Consider the following 19541-nt stretch of genomic DNA (forward strand, 5'->3'; position numbering starts at 1 on the left):
AATTCTAATCTTGTAATATTATTAATCAGCAAGTACAACTTAATAGCAGAAAAACTTAAACAGCTTAACAAGTGATATTTAAAATAACCTTTACTGTAGAGATTTTGATTATTCCAAGTTGTTTGTTTTCTAACCTTTCAGAATCAAAATATATTAATTCATTACCAAAAGCAAGCAAGCAAACAAACAAACAAACAAAACAACACTGATGTGCTAGGCATTGGGAATAAAAGTATGAAGAAAAGCTGTTGGTCTGTGCCAAACCTAGCACAACTTAGGGAGAGACATCTCAATACAGAATAATACTAGAGAACTCTACGCCACAGATCAGACACAGGCCCCAGCTTTATATCCCTACTACCACAATCTAGCTGGGTGATTTGAGCCCTGAGAGTACATTTATTAAATGGAGAGACAATCTCAAGCTTATTTAGAGTACTGACATAATGCACATAGCAGTAACTTGTAAACTTTTAAAAAAGATGTACAGATTTAAGGGACAAATTGTCCCTTTCTGTCAAAAGTGAATCTTCTCAAAACTGAGAGCAAATAAAACACACCAATATTCAAATTCAAACCATGTTAGGGAAGGCCTAACAAATATAAGAATTTTTAATATATGTATACAAAGAGATTAACTCTGCACTGGGGTAACGGTTCACTGTTAATTTTTTTTTTTTTAATATTTTATTTATTCATGAGAGACAGAGAGAGGGAGAGAGGAATAGACACAGGCAGAGGGAGAAGCAGGCTCCAGGCAGGGAGCCCGACGTGGGACTCGATCCCAGGTCTCTGGGATCACACCCTGGGCTGAAGGCAGTGCCAAACCACTGGGCCACCGGGGCTGCCCCTCACCGTTAATTTTTAAAGTGATAATGATTTGGTTAAAATGATTAAATCTTAGATTTCCCATTGCACACTGACCTATCTTTCATCAATGAGACTGATATATACAGTTTTTCATCTAATATTGGATTAATATAGATTATTTGTTTATTGAGCTAAGCAAATTATAAAGCAGCTGCTTTTTATTTAGGGGTCCAAACGGTACAAAACCTGCAATCACTCACGGCGTGTTAAGAGGTTCACACTGCAAGGAGCTTGCAGGAACTGAGACTGATCAAGGTAACAGCAGGGTTATGTCTTCCCTTTCACATCCACTGTGGAATACTGTACTGAATGATAGATAATCTACTCACACTATTCTTTTCTTATTAAACAATCTATGAGTTTATAACTGAATTTCCATTAATTTAATGTGCTTATAATACAACTCAACCATATACACAAACATAAGATAGGAGGATACTTGATACAACCTGCTGCTTACTCACCATCCACTATGTAAACATAACTGCACAAAGGATAAATCGGAAGGTACAGGTGTACATAAAGGCAAGATTCATACCATTCTAGAAAAGAGTCCATTATTCAACAATCCTTGAGGTCTGCACTTACGGGATATGGCAAAGGGTAATGGAAAAGATAAGGAGTATAACACATGTGGTAGAAAGCAGAGCAGGTATATGAAAAGTCAGCAAAGCTGAATGAGTAAGTAGAGCCAGCTGAAAAGTTCTGATTCCATCCGCCAAGGCTGCAGCTTCACATGAACTCCACGTAGCACTGAGCACATTCTGTCTCATTCCTCTCATACCACCCATGCAGACCGGAAGTTAAGTGAGGACAAGAACAAGGTCTGTGAATTCCCACACCATGTTAATTGAGCTAAGTGAATATGGGAGGAGAGAGAAGAAAAACTTGTGGCTAGAAACGGTAGAGGAATCCATCCACATGGACAATGACTAAAGTTCTAAGAACAAATGTACTGAAAGCAGTCAAGAGAGATATAAGGACTGAAGTCACAGGATATTCCCCAGGGTGGTTAGAGGTGCCAGACCCAAGAATCCAAGTAAAACAGGCATAATACCATATACTTCACAGCATTTTTGTGAAGACTAAATATGGTAATGTTTGGAATAATGTCTGACCGTGGTGCCAAGGGCTGAGGGGAGAGAAAATGGGGGATTAGTGTTTAACGAATAGAGTTTCCTTTGGGGAAGATGAAAAGGTTATAGAGATGGATAGAGGCGACAGTTGCACAAAAATGTGAATGATCTATTGCCATAAAACCGTACAATTGAAAAAACTGGTTAAATGACATACTTAATGTATCTTTTGCCATACCACCAATCACCACAAAAATATTCTATGCCAAGTGCCACCTGGAAAGTCTTTTCTGTATCCCTAAGAGTTTGCAGACCTCATTTTGGGTTATAAGACATATGGGATTTTTAGATGATAAAACCTGAAATTCCCTTCTTAGCTCCAGGATCCTTAATTGACACTTACCTGCTTTAATGTCACTCAGGGCAAAAAGGCCAACACGGGTATCTCCATTCACAGACCATTTCTGTGTTTCACAGTTGGGCTGGCAGCAATGATTCATAAACCGAGCGTAGTTTCCTTTGGGACCAGCATCAATGATCCGGTCCTTAAATTCCAAGAGATGATGCTCATTAGATACTTCCTGTGTATTCTAACATGTTGGAGTTCCTATTTCTAAAGTTTGACTCTCCCAGGAGTTCTCACAGTATAGTCACTAATCCAGCACTAGCACATCTATTACTTATTGGAAATACAAATTCTTGGGATGCACTTCAAACATAATAAAGCAGAAACTCTTGAGGCCAGCAATCTGTGTTATAGCAAGCCCACTAGAGGATACTGATATATGCTCAAGTCTGAGGACCACTGCTATACAAGCAGCAGCTTGCCCCATCCTCTCAGTTAGGTGGTCCTGAACCTAGGCTACACATTAGAAATCACCTAAGGGTTGTTTTGTTTCTTTTTTTAAGATTTTATTTACTTATTCATGAGAGACACACAGAGAGAGAAGCAGAGATATAGGCAGAGGGAGAACTTGATCCCAGGACCCCGAGATCACAACTGAGCCAAAGGCAAATGCTCAACAAATGAGCCACCCAGGCGCTCACCTAAGCAGTTTTTAATATTGATGTTGAGACCCCATCCCGAACGAAGATATGAATATCTGGAGGTGATGATCTCACAAACCAAAGAGTTCAAATTGATAAATGTTCACAAAGTTTCACATCAGAAGAGAATTCTGTTATAATAGCCAATGGAAGGGGTCACAGGGAGCTAGCAGACCCTAATATTCAGGTATAAGGAAGAATCTCAGATACATAGAAAATAAATATATTAGGATGTTGGAATTAGGAATGAGTCCCAAATATAATTCTAGGCACTAATGAAATGAAACTCATCAGCAAATTCCTATAACTGGAAATGATGACTTAGTCTCAGAAGCTAAGTTCTACAATTTATATGACCTTCTCAATGCACTAAATAGTAAACAAATCAGTTTCTCAATCTAAAATAAAAGGGTGAAAGAATCATTATTTACTTGGCTGGCTCCAGGTTTTAATCTTATAGGAAAAATACTAAAAGACAGAATACCCAACTAATATTGGACAGTTCAAAAAGAAAGCAAAGAGTACCTTTGTTGCCTTTGGCAATGGATGTATAGCCAGAAATAAGCAAATTTAGCTATGCTAGAACTCTGACCAAGCTAACTAACCCTATGAATGAAGGTAAGGGAATACTGTTTTGGGCAGTGAATTATATGCCTACATGCACTATGGCTCAATTTCACAATCTTATAACAATGGAAATAATACTTACTTTGTCTAGGGTAAGCATATAGAAATTAGTGATATCATGTTCCTGGGCATAACGGATTCGAGCTCTGCACTCTTCTTCATCTATTAGCTCACCCACATACTCATTCACAAATTCACCCTAGAATAAGAAATAGTTCTTAATGGCAAAAAGCACAACTGTGTTCCCAAACTGTTTTTTTTTTTAAATTCATGAAAATAACAATCTCCAAAGTAGTTCACATACATATATCTAGTCAATTTAACAAAGGTTCATTCAAGAAACACAAATATGCTTCAACTATTTGACAATGAAAAACACCTCCCACTCCTATCACTGTCACCATGAGAAAGACCAGGATACTCTGGACACTCAAGATCAACCAACATGGAAGTAAGTAAGCTAGGGCTCCATTATAATGGTGATACAGATAGTTGATCTCTTTAAATACCCAAAAACATGAAAGTCAGTTTCCATAAACTATGGTTTTTTTCCTTGGACCATGCCCTGGCCTGCTGCCCTTCCACATTTTACAATACTGTCCCCTCCTGACTCGCTGCACTACAATCATACTGGCTTTCATCGATGCTGTCCACTTTGCCTGCAATGTTTTAGGAGTCAACTAGACTAAGCCAATCATTACTTACCTTTAAATTCTCAACCTAAAATATTCTCAAAGTTAATTTCAGGCCACTTACCTGGTTTACCACATGCCTCCAGAACCCTTTGTGCTTCTACATTGGGGAACTACATGATCTATGTCTCTCCCCGCTAGAATGTGAACTTTATGAAAGGATGGGCTATGTCTCTCACTGTGTTTACAGCACAATGCCTGGCACACAGGAGATATATAATAGCTACTTAGCAAATAACAGACCAACCGATATATACTTCCTTTACTAGAAACCAATTTCAGTAGAATTCTTCAGAAAGCATAACTAGAATAAGGCTTATTTTATTAAGATGTCAAATAAGATTTATTTACACAAAGACTATATACTTGCAGTTCCTTCTAAGTTTGAAGTTGAAGATGTTACTGCACTTTTATTAGAGAGGGCCTAATTCTTCTTTATTTTCCATGAACCAAAACACATTTTCCCGTAGTAAAAACAGATTTTATTTTTTAGGTGATTAACATCTCTGTCATCACATATTCATTATCCCCTTTATCTTAACTACAAATTCCAGGATTGTCACAAAAGAGTAAATAAATAAGGCCACGGTGTATCTATGAATTCCCTTCATTTTTTTATCCTCATATACAGTGAACATGATCAATACTAAGGACTTTAGAGGTAAAGGAGACAGACTATTCTCAAGCCTCTAAACTCTAGAATATAGTAAGACCCAACAGTAAGGTTAATCCTTATACTATGTTATCTTCCCTCTAATGATCATTTTCTCATATTAATCAAGAATAATTACTCATATTAAACAAATGCAAAAAAGAAAAAAATCAGAAATTATGAAAAAATTTCTTCACCTTTTTAATATCTGTTTTAGTCCGAAGACCCCAACCCCTCTGTAATGTGCGGAAAATTTCAACCTCTGGATACTGGCGCTTAGTGAAACACTGGTTTTGGCAGCGTCCTCCAGCAGGACATACTGTGGGGTGGCACTCATATAGTAGCATGCGATTGATGCACTCAGAGTCTATCCCACAGGGATTATCATCAGTAGCTTTACAGTTGCAACGGGGAATTTCTGACAAGTCTGCAGTGAAGATCTGTACCCTGCCAATAGGACGGTTCACCTGGAGAAGAAACACATACTAGAGTATATCAGGCAAGGCAATACAAGACAATTCAGGATCTAGAAGAGACTTTTTTGAAGTTGTATGCCATATTTGACAAGATTTTGAACTTAGCAGCAATATTCACAACAGCTAAAATGTGGTAAAAATAATGAAATATTATTCAGCTCAAAAGAAAAGCAAATTCTTTTTTTTTTAAAAAGATTTTATTTATTTATTCATGAGAGACTCACAGAGAGAGAGAGAGGCAGAGACACAGGCAGAGGGAGAAGCAGGCTCCATGCAGGGAGCCTGATGTGGGACATGATCCGAGGTCTCCAGGATCACATCCTGGGTCAAAGGCAGGTGCTCAACTGCTGAGCCACCTAGGCGTCCCAGAAAAGCAAATTCTGACACATGTTACAACATGGATGAAGCTGGAGGACATTATGTTACAATGAAACAAGCCAGTAACAAAAAGACAAATACTACATGATTTCACTTATATAAGGTAGTGAAGATCATAGAGGAATAAGTACAATGGTGGTTGCCAAGGAATGAGAGAAGGGGAGAATGGGAAGTTAATATTTAAAGGATACAGAGTTTCAGTTTTACCAGATGAAAAAAGTTCTACAAATGGATGGTGGTAACAGCTGCAAACATAAATGCATTTAATATCACTGAACTGTATGTTTAAAAGTGATTAAGCTAATAAACTTTACATTATCTTTTTTTTTTTTTTTTACCTTATCTATATTTTACCACAATAAAGAAAATTGGAGGAAATAAAGATCAGGGCAGTCTGACATAAAGCCTTACTTTAATATACAAGTTATGGCTACCACAAAAAAATTTTTAAATCACTTTATGAAAAAACTTAATTTCAAGGCTGATAGGGCAAGCGAAGTATAAACTGAGTTTCTGCTATTACCACATGGTGGCACCACTTATGCCACTACATTTAAAAAAAAAAAAAAAGGTTTTTAAAAGTATTTTATTTATTTATTCATGAGAGACACACGGAGAGAGGCAGAGACATAGAGGGAGAAGCAGGCTCCCTGTGGGGCGCCCAATGTGGGACTCAATCCCAGGACCCCAGCCTGAGCCCTGAGCTTAAGGCAGATGCTCAATCACTGAGCCACCCAAGTGTCCCTTAAAAAATAATTTTTTTTAAAAAAGATTTTACTTATTTATTCATGAGAGACACAGAAAGAGGCAGAGACACAGGCAGAGGGAGAAGCAGGCTCCATGCAGGGAGCCAGACGTGGGACTTGATCCTGGGTATCCAGGATCATGCCCTGGGCTGAAGGCGGCGCTAAACCACTGAGCACCCGGGCTGCCCTAAAAAAAGAATTCTTAAGTGGTAAATGGTAGGCATGAAAATGTCTTTGGGCAACTGGGGTTCATGTATGTGAAGAAATATTTTTAATATTTATTATCATAGTTTGAATTTTTTTTTTAATTTTTTTAAAAGATTTTATTTATTCATGAGAGACACACAGAGAGAGAGAGAGCGGCAGAGACATAGGCAGAGGGAGAAGCAGGCTCCATGCAGAGAACCTGATGTGGGACTCGATCCCGGGTCTCCAGGATCACACCCTGGGCTGCAGGTGGCACTAAACCGCTGCGCCACCAGGGCCGCCCAGTTTGAAATCTTTTTAATAGACTATAGCAATGTCACTCATGCATTTAGTTACTAGTGGTGCTAATACTGAAAACTATAGTGAAAATCTGGTGTGATAAAACAGAGAGGTCAAAAAGCTGCTCTAACACTGAAGCCCTGAGCACTTTTCAAATGCTAGCAACAATGTAGAGGGAAAAAATAGGCATTCCATAACACAGATGGATTTGTGCACTATAAGAATGAGTCTCCCCTACCTGGCATTATTTCACTGGGAATAGTCAAACTGTTGCGTCTTCAAAAACCCATCTCATACATAAAAATTGGCTTTTCAGGAGTTTTGTGATTTTGGTAAGTTGCTTCACTTGCAAGATTATTGTGAGGATAAGAAATTAAGAAATATATGAAAAGAGTATCTAGTACAGAGTCTACTAGTCTCTGGAATACAGCATATTTTTAAATTAAGTTTTCATTCTTTTAATGTTCATTTAATTATGTCACATCAAATATTCTAGATATCACATCCTTTCCATCTAAAATCACTATAATGAGTGCCTGGGTGGCTCAGTCAGTTAAGCATCTGACTCTTGATCTCAGGGTTGTGAGTTCATGTCCAGCATTGGGCTATAAAAATAATAATAATAAATAAGAAAATAAAATGGTATCACTATTAACAAAAGTAATTTCCATCCTCTAAATTCCCAAAAGGTTTCATTTCCAACATTTTAGTTTTTGCCTCTTAACAATATATATTAAGATTTTATTTATTTATTTGAGAAAGAGAGAGTGCACAAGCAGGGTGAGCAGCAGGCAGAGAGGCAGAGGGAGAATCAGGCTCCCCACTGAGCAAGGAGCCTGATGTGAGGCCTAATCCCAGGACACCAGAATCATGACCTGAGGCAAAGGCAGATGCCCAACTGACTGAGCCACCCAGGTGTTCCTCTTCTTTAACAGTATTATAAAATCTCCAATCTGTTTACAGAAATATATTGTATCCTTAAACCAGTTCTTGATAATACCTTACACAAGGATGTAACTCTGCTATATCTCTTCCCAGATACTTCAAAATCCGGGCAAAAACTGTGTATTTCTTGGGGCTCCTGGGTGGCTCAATTGGTTATGGGTCTGCCTTTGGCTCAGCTCATGAGCCAAAGGTCCTGGAACGAGCACCCCACTGGGCTCCCTGCTCAGCGGGGAGACTGCTTCTGCCCTTGCCCCTGCTGGTGCTCTATCTTTCCCTCAATAAATAAGTTTTTTAAAATATTTATTTATTATTTATGATAGACATAGAGAGAGAGAGAGGCAGAGACACAGGAGGAGGGAGAAGCAGGCTCCATGCCAGGAGCCCGACGTGGGACTCGATCCTTGGACTCCAGGATCGCGCCCTGGGCCAAAGGCAGGCGCTAAACCACTGAGCCACCCAGAGATCCTCAATAAATAAGTTTTTTAAAAACCAACCTTATAAACTTTTTCTTTTTTTAAAGATTTTTATTTATTTTTTTGGGAGATAGAGCGTGCAAAAGCAGGGGGGAGGTAGGTAGAGGATGAGGGAGAAGCAGACTCCCATCCCGGGAGCAGGGAGCCCAACAGGAACTCGATCGCAGGACCTTGGCATCATGACCTGAGCTGAAGGCAGACGCTTAACCAACTGAGCCACCCAGGTGCCCTGTAAACATCTTGTTAATGGAGGAATACTTTTATTAGCACATGCAAAAGGAAGTCACAATCCTGAGGAAAGCAAAGGGGACGGAAGGTAAAGACTGACTCCATCATCTCAGACTACAGGTCTACAAATAAGGCATTAAAACATACATCTCTGTTTCAAAGTATCTCCCGGCTGGCTCGCTGACCTTGTTTGGGCAGCCTGGGTGGCTCAGCGCTTTAGCGCCACCTTCAGTCCAGGGCCTGATCCTGGAGACCCGGGATCGAGTCCCACGGCAGGCTCCCAGCATGGAGCCTGCTTCTTCCTCTGCCTCTCTCTCTCTCTGTCTCTCAAAGAATAAAATCTTTAAAAACAAAACAAAACAAAACAACAAAGCATCCTTACCTGCCCTCCCTCCCACAAAAGTTTCATCCTACTCCTTTTCTCTCTATAAAGGTATGTTTCATTTTTCAAATTCAGATATTAATCTAACTTGTTAGTAAATCCAAGTTAAGTTTCTTGGCTAACAAAAACAAAGTTAAGTTTCTTGGCTAGCAAAAACAAAAAACATACGGTTAAGAACAATACAGATAGGTAAGTAAGTAGAGTTAAATGCTCACTCTACATCAGGGATTGACAAACTTTTCTTGTAAAAGGTCAGAAAGGAAATAGTTTGGGCTCCGCAGGCTATAGATTTCTGGCGCATGTAGCATAAAAGAAGCAAAAGACAATTTCTTTTTTTTTTTTTTTCAAAAGACAATTTCTAAATAAGCATAGATAAGTATCAATAAAACTTCATTTATGGACACTGATATTTGGATTTCATATAATCTTCATGTCCCTGGAAATATTATTTTCATTCTTTTATTCCCCCAACCATAGTAAGCCAGATCTGGCCCATGGACTGTAGAGTTTGCCAATCCTTCTAAAATTTTTTCTTCGAAATGTATTTGTTTTGAAAAAGGTGGGGAAGGGTTATGGAGCAAAAAAGCTGGCTTCTAAATTCTGTGATTTAGATCACTTCCTCCCAGGAAGCTGCTTTCTTAAGAGCTCACTATGCTTGACGTGCTACTCTGAAATGCCTCCCTTGCTGTTATCTGACATCTCTGACTGTAGGAACAAGATTACTTTCTCCTTTTTGAGGACTCCATGCTCTTTCTTAGAGGTCTTCTAAAGATCAAAAAGAAAACTTACTTTTTTTTAAAAAAAAGGAAAAAAATTAAAAACCCTCTCATTCTATTCTGCAACTACCATGTACATCCATTAAACCCTTTGAAAAATCTAAGCTATATTATGGAAGTTTAGTGTTATTAATTTCCTGTATCTCATAACATTTTACTGTTTCATGGTTACTCCTATTTACTCAGTGATTGCTACCTATGCCAAAAAAGACTAAACTAACAAGAGAACAGAAAAATGATGTGATCACAAAAGCTAATGAATGCAACAGTGAAACAGTCACACTTTAGTTTCCATATTGCACTGCCCAAAGTATTAAATCCTCTTTCCAGAAAGTAAAAAAAAATTGTAGTGTGCTTTTGTACGGTTGTAGTCTGTTTTAATAGGGTCGTTCTGTTGAGCAAATAAAACTCCAGGACACCTGACTAAATCCGAATTTCAGATTTTTTTTAAAGAAGTTTTTTAGTTTAAGTATGTCCCATGGACTACTTGGGATGTATTTGACCACATTAGATTCTAAAGGTGGTGGTGAAATTGATCTCTATGTGAAAACTCAGGTTCTAAGATTTCAGAAACTCAATATCAATGGGTACACAAATAATGACTTTCTATTAGAAGAAGAAATACGTATTCTTATTCAGGAATGACATCATTACAAATATATAAGAACGCAGGCAGTCTCATTTTGCTAATAGATCTAATAGTATTCTTTCATGTTTTCTGATGTTTGAACATTACAACTTCATAAAAAGGTTTTTAAAGAGGTTTTAGTAAGTACTTACTAAAATGTCTAATAAATTTGTTCATTATTTCCATATTTTTACATCTGTACATTATTTATAAAAATGACTTAAAACATTAAAAAAAAAAAAAAGAAAACCAAAGGGTCCATTGGACCCAGATGATAAATGGTGATGACTCTTTTGTTAGACACATTAGGGCTTAGGTACACCTACCAGGAATTCTCCTGACCTTGGGAAACCTAATCATACTGGTTACCTAAAGTATCTTTAGTATCAGCCATTACCATGAAGACTTACCATGTATATTATTCACATTATCTCAGAGCTATTTATCATTTTTTATCACGGTTCTTGAATCTCCTTCAAACTGCAAGATGTTGCCTGGGCACAGAATCTAATCCAGCCCATTTCTATAAGAAGACTTTCCAAGACAACAGAAAAAGTTATCAACACACAATTGACTTTATGTAAAGTGCAGACAATGGGCTAGGAAAGTGCTTTGGAACCTTTACTCATCTTCTTTCAAGTTCATACCTCTATGTAACAGTAACTGTGCTTGTGCTTCCAAACCTTTTCATGAACAGAGCAGGAAGACAGCACTCTATAACACAGTCTCTCCTGGAGGGACAGTCTCCTGGGATCTTTTCTCACCTTTATATGTTTGTAAGGCGGAGGTTTCTTGTCATTCTTTCGGTCTTCCTGCAGCTGTCTTAGCTCTTTTTGGGCCTTTAACTCCTCAAACCTTGCTGCAGCTTCCTGAAGAGCTAAGAAAACACACAGCACAAGTCACTTAATCTTGTGTGGAGTTGTCTTTTTTTCCCTTTAAAGTTGGAGAAGTTCCATATTTTAGACAAAAATCAGCCAGTACTGGGGCATCTGGGTGGCTCAGTCAGTTAAACATCTGCCTTTGGCTCTGGTCATGATCTCGGAGTCCTAAGATCAAGCCCTGCATCAGGCTCCCTGCTCTGCGAGGAGTCGGCTTCGCCCTGTCCCTCTGCTCCTCCCCCTTGCTAGTGCGCACTCTCTCTCAAAAAAATAAAATCTTTTAAAAAACCAGCTGGCACTATATGGAAAACTAAGAAAAACATAGGACTGCTATTTTCAAGTTAATTTATAATCCCCAGGGTATTTAGATATAGCATTAAGACAAAACAAAATTTAGCACTACATACCACCTTCAGAGGAAAATTTAAAACAAAAACAAATCCAGCTAAATCATTTGAAAAAGCCGACAAATAACATCTGCTAACAAGACTACATTTGCTCAGCAAAGTCACTGTCCTTAATTAAGCCTAATTCTTTCCTCAGTTCTGAACCTCCTGCCTCCAGAAACATTCTGTCTCCTAGGTACCAAGTAACTTGCTGCCTTCCTCTGGAAAAAATTCAAAGTTGAAGTTTTCTTCTCCTTCTTGTCTAATTCTCTATCCGTCCTATTCCTCTCCTAAGATTCAATCTGTTAATATCAACTATTAGCTGAAATAATACACAGATCTTCATAGCTGATTCGTATTCATGTCCCGTACAGTTTTATGCTTAAAAATGATACCATTTTATTTTTTTATTTTTTATTACTTGAAACATTTTAGAATTCCAATAATATCTTAAGATTCTCATTCTTTTCCACTTAAAACAAAATTTTACTTCATTCCTTTTTAAAAATTTATTCTTTATAACTCAGATTAAAAACTCTGAAAAGAACTCCAGTTCTTTTCACTCTTTCCTCTCTGTAGCTTTCCTCATATTCTGTCAATTCTTTAAAGAAAACATCCTTTTTCCTAAATTTCCATGTTAACTATCTAGCAGAGTTTATGTTGCCTGGAGTCCTTAAGTTTTCTTCAATAACCGCTTCTTTCTTCATTCAATTATTAAGCATGTCCTGCCTAGTCTATAATGTCTATTCAAGTACCCATCATCCTCTCTACCCCAGGAACACTTCACTGTGACTGCCTGGAACTCTCAAAAACAGCTATCTCACAGACAGCCCTGGCTGCAGCCTCTCACCTTCTACGGTCCCAAAACTCTATTCAAAGATTTCTAGAAACTCTGCCCTGATCATGTAAGTTACCTACCACCTTTTCTGGCTAACAGCCCTGTGTTCCCCCAAACCCATCTTAAACTATACCACATAGCTAGAGGTCACTCACTCAACATGTTGGATTTAATATATGCTTTCACATGTGCTGTCTTCTTGTCAGCAACATTTTCATTTGTTAACTTCTTCACTGTCAGTGTGGGGGTGAGAGTTTAGATTCTAGAGCCAGACTACTAGAGTTTGAAACCTTCCTCTATCACTTACTGGCACTGGCACCTTGGACAAGTAATTTAACTTTTATGTGCCTCAATTTCCTCATTTGTAAGATAAAGACAAGCACATCTAACTTATATAGCTGCCATAAGGACTTAAAGCAGAAGACAAACTGAACAGGGCCTGACAAACAACAAATAACTATTATTATTATGGTTCACTCTTCAAAGTTACTTGGGAAAAAAAAAAAAAAAACATCCGTGACTTCCAAACTTTGATTCCCAGCACAGTTATGCTTCTTCTTGGTCTGCTCCCATAGCACGTACAGTTCTGCCACAACACTCAATGAATAGCATTTTGAACTGCTTGTGTCTGTGTCCAATTCCCCCATCCATGCGTTCCTTGAAGGTAGAGGCATGCACCTAGCCCAGAGTTGAGGCACAGAAAGAGCAGAATCCCAGAACTTCAGCAGAAGATCTGTGGTATTCCCTACAACTTCTTCTCTCTTGAGCCTCTGTGATGGCCACCTCTACATAGGAAAAGATGTTGGTCAACTGTTCCCTGACCATCCAAGACTATAAAACTATAAGCCAAGCTCCTATAGTGTTAATACTAATCGCCCATACCTACACAGAAACCCCATGGTCAACAAGTAAGTGGACCCACTGAAATGACATGAGGCAAATGGAACCTTTCTGAAACTTGTTCCCTGTAGTCACCATTCTCATTCCCCATCCAGGAATTTTCACCTGCTTAGACCTTTCTTAGAATCTTTACCTTATGAGAAAGTTTCACGTACTTAGAATCTTCACCTCACCATACAAAACCTTCTATTCTTCAACATCCAAATATATTCAAATTAACAAGAAATACCTATGCTATCTTTAAAGTACAGCTAAAGGAAAAAGATAATTATCACTAAGGGATACCAACTATGTGCTCTGCTGATTTTTGTTTTTATTATCTCACTGAATTCTCAGAGCAACCTTTACTAATTATATAGTAAGAGAAAACTAAGGCTCATAGTTGACTCAACTCCTACCCCAAATGTCCCCTTCACTGCTAGGCGTGCTTAAAAAAAAATCTTTTGATTCAGAACATTTATGCTTTGACTTTCACTATTTAATTTTGTTCTATAACTTCTCTATAACTTCCCTGGAACAAACACAATTCTACCAAAGATTCTGACTCTTGTCTAGTAAACCACAGGGTTTAAGCTATAAAATAGTTCCAAAGCTGCAGTGCTTAACGAGATGATGAGAAAACAGAACTGATAAAACAAAAACTTCCCAAGGAAATCCAGTTCCATAAAGGTTAGGCTCAAAAATAATGAATTATGTGGATGAACTTTCCTGTAAAATCCTATAGCTGCCCCAGAGAGTGGAACACAGCTGCTAATAGAATATATGTGAATTCTAATACATAACAGAATAGGTACTAGGGCAACAAAGGTCTGTGTTGGCTTGAGAAACAAAAAGGATAAAGTTACCTTTTTTATATGTCCCATCTACTCCTTTGCCCATCTTATCCTTGCTGCTCACATCCCCCTCCATATAGGGAAAGACTCGGGCCTGATGCGTCCACAGATAGTCATTAGATCCAAAGAAAAGCACAGGGAACTCGCCCACATCATGTCTCATCTTATCAATATTGGAAGGTACAGCTCGAGGATGGCAGATCTCAGCTGGCCACCACCTGGAAAAGGTGAAAACAAGGAGACTTTAGAAGACTGCAAAACACCAAGAAAATGACCTATCTTTTAGGACAGGAATAAGGAATAGCAACGTCTATCTACATGAAAGTCCAAACTAGTGCATTTTTATAATATAACTAGAGAACAAATAAGTAGTATGTGCTGAAAATCTGAAAATGCCCACTCTCACAGATGTGCTCACATATACACTTTTTAGACTCAGTTATTCTACTTTAAGGAATCTATAAAAGGAAATTATAATTTAACAAAAATAACAATTATCTCATAGAAGATATAAACAAAGCTTTGACTATCATGTTCACTGAAGTATTATCTTTAAGAATGAAAACCTGGAAATAATCTAAATATTCAACACTTAGGGAATGATAAAATAACTATAGTATATGATACATTGAAATACATTTTGGCCTTTAAAAAGGAAAACTTTGAATAATCATGAGGGGTATAGAAAAATGACAACTAGAAATGCCTCCCAAAATAAGATAAAAAAGCATGTAAATTAATGCTTTACATATCCACTGTAGGAAGACAATTTGGCATCAGCTATTTAAGATGGAAACCCCTATTCCTAGAAAAACTGTGCATGTATACTTTTTTTTTTTTAAGATTATTTATTTATTTATTCATAGAGACACAGAGAAAGAGAGTCAGAGACACAGGCAGAGGGAGAAGCAGGCACCATGCAGAGAGCCTGATGTGGGACTCCATCCAGGGTCTCCAGGATCACACCCTAGGCTGCAGGCGGTGCTAAACCACTGCGCCACCGGGGCTGCCCTGTGCATGTATACTAAGGAACATTGATAAAATGCTTCTAATTCAAAGAGAAAAAAGGATAAATGAATCACAAAATATTGTAAGACTATATAAAGAAATGTAAAACAGCAAAGTATGAACTAGAGCATTGCACTAACTACTATAAATTTCAGCAGCATAACAGTAAGAGAAAAAAGCAAATTGCAAGAAAATATAGCAACAATTTCTTTATGAAGAGGTCTAAAACACACAGAACAAAATATTATACATGTGGTAAACCATTACAGCAAGGCAAAGGATTAAAAAACACAAAATGCAGTATAGTGGTTATCTCTAGGGGTGAGAAGAGAATGGACCCTCAGTGAGGGTCAGGGAGGGAGCCTGAAAAGTACCAGCAACAGGCTATTTCTTTAAATGAGAAGTACATACATAGATGGTCCTTTCTGATTCTTTTAAATGATGCATCTTATCATATTCTTTTATATGTTCCATAGTCAATTAAAATAATTTCAAAAAGGAAAAGACACAAAACTGAGTATAAACTCCAAGGCCAATTATTTGGAGGGTGTGTGACATTGTGTGTCTCCAAATACATAAGCCAAAATATTGCAACCTATCTTCCTTGTTATGGGTTTGTTTTCATTCATGAATTTTCTACAGAGAATATATATTATTCCTTTAATCACAAAACATAAAAATGAGTTTTTTTTCTTTTACAGTGAAAAATTAATGGAGGACCTTGCTTAACTGGATAATGGTGTACCTTGCTTAACTGGATAAACTATTAACAAAAAAATAGAAAAGAGTTAAGCACTGTATCTGAGATCCTAAGTAACAGAGGATGAGATGGTAAAAGAAATCAGTGCCAATCTCCTTCATGCTCACTCACCTGTATCGTCCAACTTTTACCCAAACAATTTCCCTGTAATGCGGCTTTTTGCCTGCCTTACAATCATTGCAATACCAGTTTCCTTCAGGGATATCAATGTTCAGGCATTCACGATGAAAAGCAGCAGGGCAAGAATCACAGCATAGAAGGCTGCCTCCTGTGGGAATCAAAGAATCTGGAACTCAGAATCACAAGGCTACCCATAATGACCCAGCTGAAACAGCTTTTGCTCCTAACCAATTATTTATGTCCCAGCCAAGGGTGTGGTAACTTAATTAATTCAGAAACACTTTTCTGTAAGAGCACTATTCTCTTTCCAATGATCCTGTGAACCACAACTTGAGGGTTTGTTAGATTTACAGCAAATAAATATGAGATCTTATTGGCAAAATTAGGTAAGGGCAGTGAGATCAGAAGTCAACCTCTTAATAAAGTCAAGTATATGCATATACACATTTCTTTCTTTCTCTTCACTTAAAAAAAGCTAAATTTTCCACAACGAACAGTAACTATAACCACATTTGAAGACTAAACAAGTGATTAAATGGCCTGAATAATATCTGACACTTATACTTAAGTATCAGCGTAACATTTATAAATCCAGATTAAAAGGATGCTGTTTTATTAACATATAATTATCAAAAGAATAGAACAAGAGATTAGAGTTGTATGTTTCTTTGTATTACAAAAATAACAAGATCTAGCAGAAACAATGATCTCAAAAAAATTTTTTTTAAAGATTTTATTTACTTATTAATGAGAGACACACAGAGAGAGAGAGAGAGAGAGAGAGAGAGAGAGGCAGAAACACAGGCAGAGAGAGAAGCAGACCCCATTCAGAGAGCCTGACATGGGACTCGATCCCAGGTCTCCAGGATCAACACCCCAGGCGGCAGGCGGTGCTAAACCGCTGAGCTACCATACTGCCCTCAAAATGTTTTAAAGTATTTACAACTGAAACATCTGTGATTTTCACTGGTGACAAAATTCACAGGTACTAATGTGATTTGTTGCCTAAACTTCAGTTAAATAAATGTTCTCCCCTCTCCATTGAGGTTTTCAGACACCAAGATAATTACATATATTGCAATGACAATGAATTTTCACTTCCTAAAAAAAAAAAAAAAAAAAAAAAAAATTCACTTCCTAAAGATTTTCAAAGTGACTCAATTTGTATATCTGAAGCTGAAATCCTCATGGTTGCAGACTATACAAATTTTTAGATGAAGAGAATTCATACTTAAGGAATATAATACTCTATTATCTTATGTAAGAAATGAGCATGCTTCAAACATGCTAGACTCAAGCATATAACTCCAAGTCTTATCCTGAAGAGTTACTTAGCAAAGTATATGTCCACATCCATCTGGATTTCACTGTGCCCTTTTTGACTCGTAATATCCCACAAAAAACTGAACTTTGTGACACCATTTTTATACAATTTCTACTCATCCTGACTTTTTCCTTTTCTCAATCATTTGCAGCAGGCTCTTAAAACAAGCTTTGAGGGGTTTATTTTCTTGAAGTCAGAACTGTGTACTTAAGACCCAACTGCTTTTCAATTAGAGAAGCTCTCCTTTTATCTGTTGGATACTGACGCTGAATTCAGGGATACTTCACTTGGAAAAAGTTTGTTGCTACAAAACAAGTTTGAAGAGTGCCTGGGTGGCTCAGTTGGTTGAGCGTCTACCTTCATCTAGGATCATGATCCCAGGGACCTGGGATCGAACTTTGAGTCTCCTGTTCCTTGCTAAGTAGGGAGTTTGCTTCTCGATCTCTCTCTGACCCTCGACCGTCCACTCATGTTCTCTCCCTCTCTCAAATAAATAAAATCTTAAAAAAAAAAAGTCTGGGGCAGCCTAGGTGGCTCAGTGGTTTAGCGCTGCCTTCAGCCCAGGGCGTGATCTTGGGAACCCAGGATAGAGTCCCACATCAGGCTCCCTGCAGGGAGCCTGCTTCTCCCTTTGCCTGTCTCTGCCTCTCTCTCTGTGTGTCTCTCATGAATAAATAAATAAAATCTTAAAAAAAAAAAAAAAGTTTGAAGAACCTGCTTACTAAATACATATAGCCTGTATTCTATACTCTGAAACTCCTATTTAGCTATTCTTGTGTATTCTGTAGGATAAGTCAAACAATCTTAGCATGGGACATTAAGAGTGATGCAGAGTCACATAACTTACCTGCCTCAATGACATACCTTCTAGAACATTCCTATTTATGCTTAGTTATCTGCTGAGTCACAATCTCATTAACTGTGTGATTTGCCAATCACATGAACTTGATAGAAAAATCTTCCTTTTACTAATAAGCAGGCTTTCGTAACAGAATAGAAATATTTCATTTACAATAAGCCCTTTGCACTAGACCTTAAAAGGAGGTTATATAGAATAAAAAGAAATCTGCACATAGGGGCAGCACCTGGGTGGCTCAGCTGAGCATTTGCCTTTGGCTCAGGCCATGATTCCAGGATCCTGGGATCAAGTCCCGAACCAGGCTCCCCATGGAGCCTCTGCCCCTCTCTTCATATCTCTCATGAACAAATAAATAAAATCTAAAAAAAAAAAAAAAAAAAAGACATCTGCACATAAGAATACTCATTGAAGAAAGGCTAAGGACAGAGCTCAGGGGAAATAGTGGCAAACAGTTTTGTAGGGAAGGACATAATGTGATTATGAGCTGAAATATGAGAAAAGAAAACAACATGATTAATGTAGGTAAATGGATGTGAAATAGGCAGGAGACTTTATCTGGTGGCAGTAAAGGAGAAAGTATAGGAGAAAGACAAGTATGACAGAAGAGGGAAAACTACATGAACCATCAAAAGAAACCAAAAGAGGAAAAAGTGACATTTTGTGGGAGAGGTAAAGGAAAATAAATTTTTTTAAACATTTTATTTATTTTAGAGAGAGAACATGAGTGGAGCAAAGGGCAAAGGGAGGGGGGAGTAGCAGACTACCTGCTTAGCAGGGAGGCCGGACACAGGGCTGAATTACAGGACCCTGAGATCATGACCTGAGCCTAAGGCAGATGCTTGACCAATTGAGCCACCCAAGTGCCCCAAGAGAAAATAAATTTTAAAAATATGCTGAATTCTAGGAACTGGTTCCTTTCAATTTAGCAACTTACCATATTATTATCCTAATACTCTGGATGATCACCTTCAGCTTTCTCTTATACATGGGCAAAAATGTCCTAAGGCCCTACTCTTTCTCTGTTGTCTAATAGCAGGATAATCTTAGTGGGAAAGCAGGTCTCGGGCTTTCTGGACTCAGGACAATTTTATACTCTTAAAGAGTATCCTGGACATTCCCAAAGAAATGTTCTTTATGTAGGCTAAAAATATTG

General features: G+C 37.9%; 1 protein-coding gene across 15 annotated transcripts in view; it reads right to left on the reverse strand.

The window, feature by feature from the left end:
• Window positions 1-19541, reverse strand: part of NSD1 (nuclear receptor binding SET domain protein 1) — a 153559-nt gene that overhangs the window by 10211 nt on the left and 123807 nt on the right. For all 15 annotated transcript variants that reach the window (XM_072756524.1, XM_072756519.1, XM_072756517.1 and 12 more), the window contains 6 exons: window positions 16197-16353; window positions 14330-14535; window positions 11247-11359; window positions 5162-5431; window positions 3703-3819; window positions 2350-2491 (listed from right to left, as the gene is read on the reverse strand). In XM_072756524.1, coding sequence (XP_072612625.1) covers window positions 2350-2491; window positions 3703-3819; window positions 5162-5431; window positions 11247-11359; window positions 14330-14535; window positions 16197-16353 — 1005 coding nt within the window. The remainder of the gene's footprint in view (window positions 1-2349; window positions 2492-3702; window positions 3820-5161; window positions 5432-11246; window positions 11360-14329; window positions 14536-16196; window positions 16354-19541) is intronic.

Source organism: Vulpes vulpes, chromosome 4 (assembly GCF_048418805.1).
Source record: "Vulpes vulpes isolate BD-2025 chromosome 4, VulVul3, whole genome shotgun sequence".
Lineage (NCBI taxonomy): Eukaryota > Metazoa > Chordata > Mammalia > Carnivora > Canidae > Vulpes > Vulpes vulpes.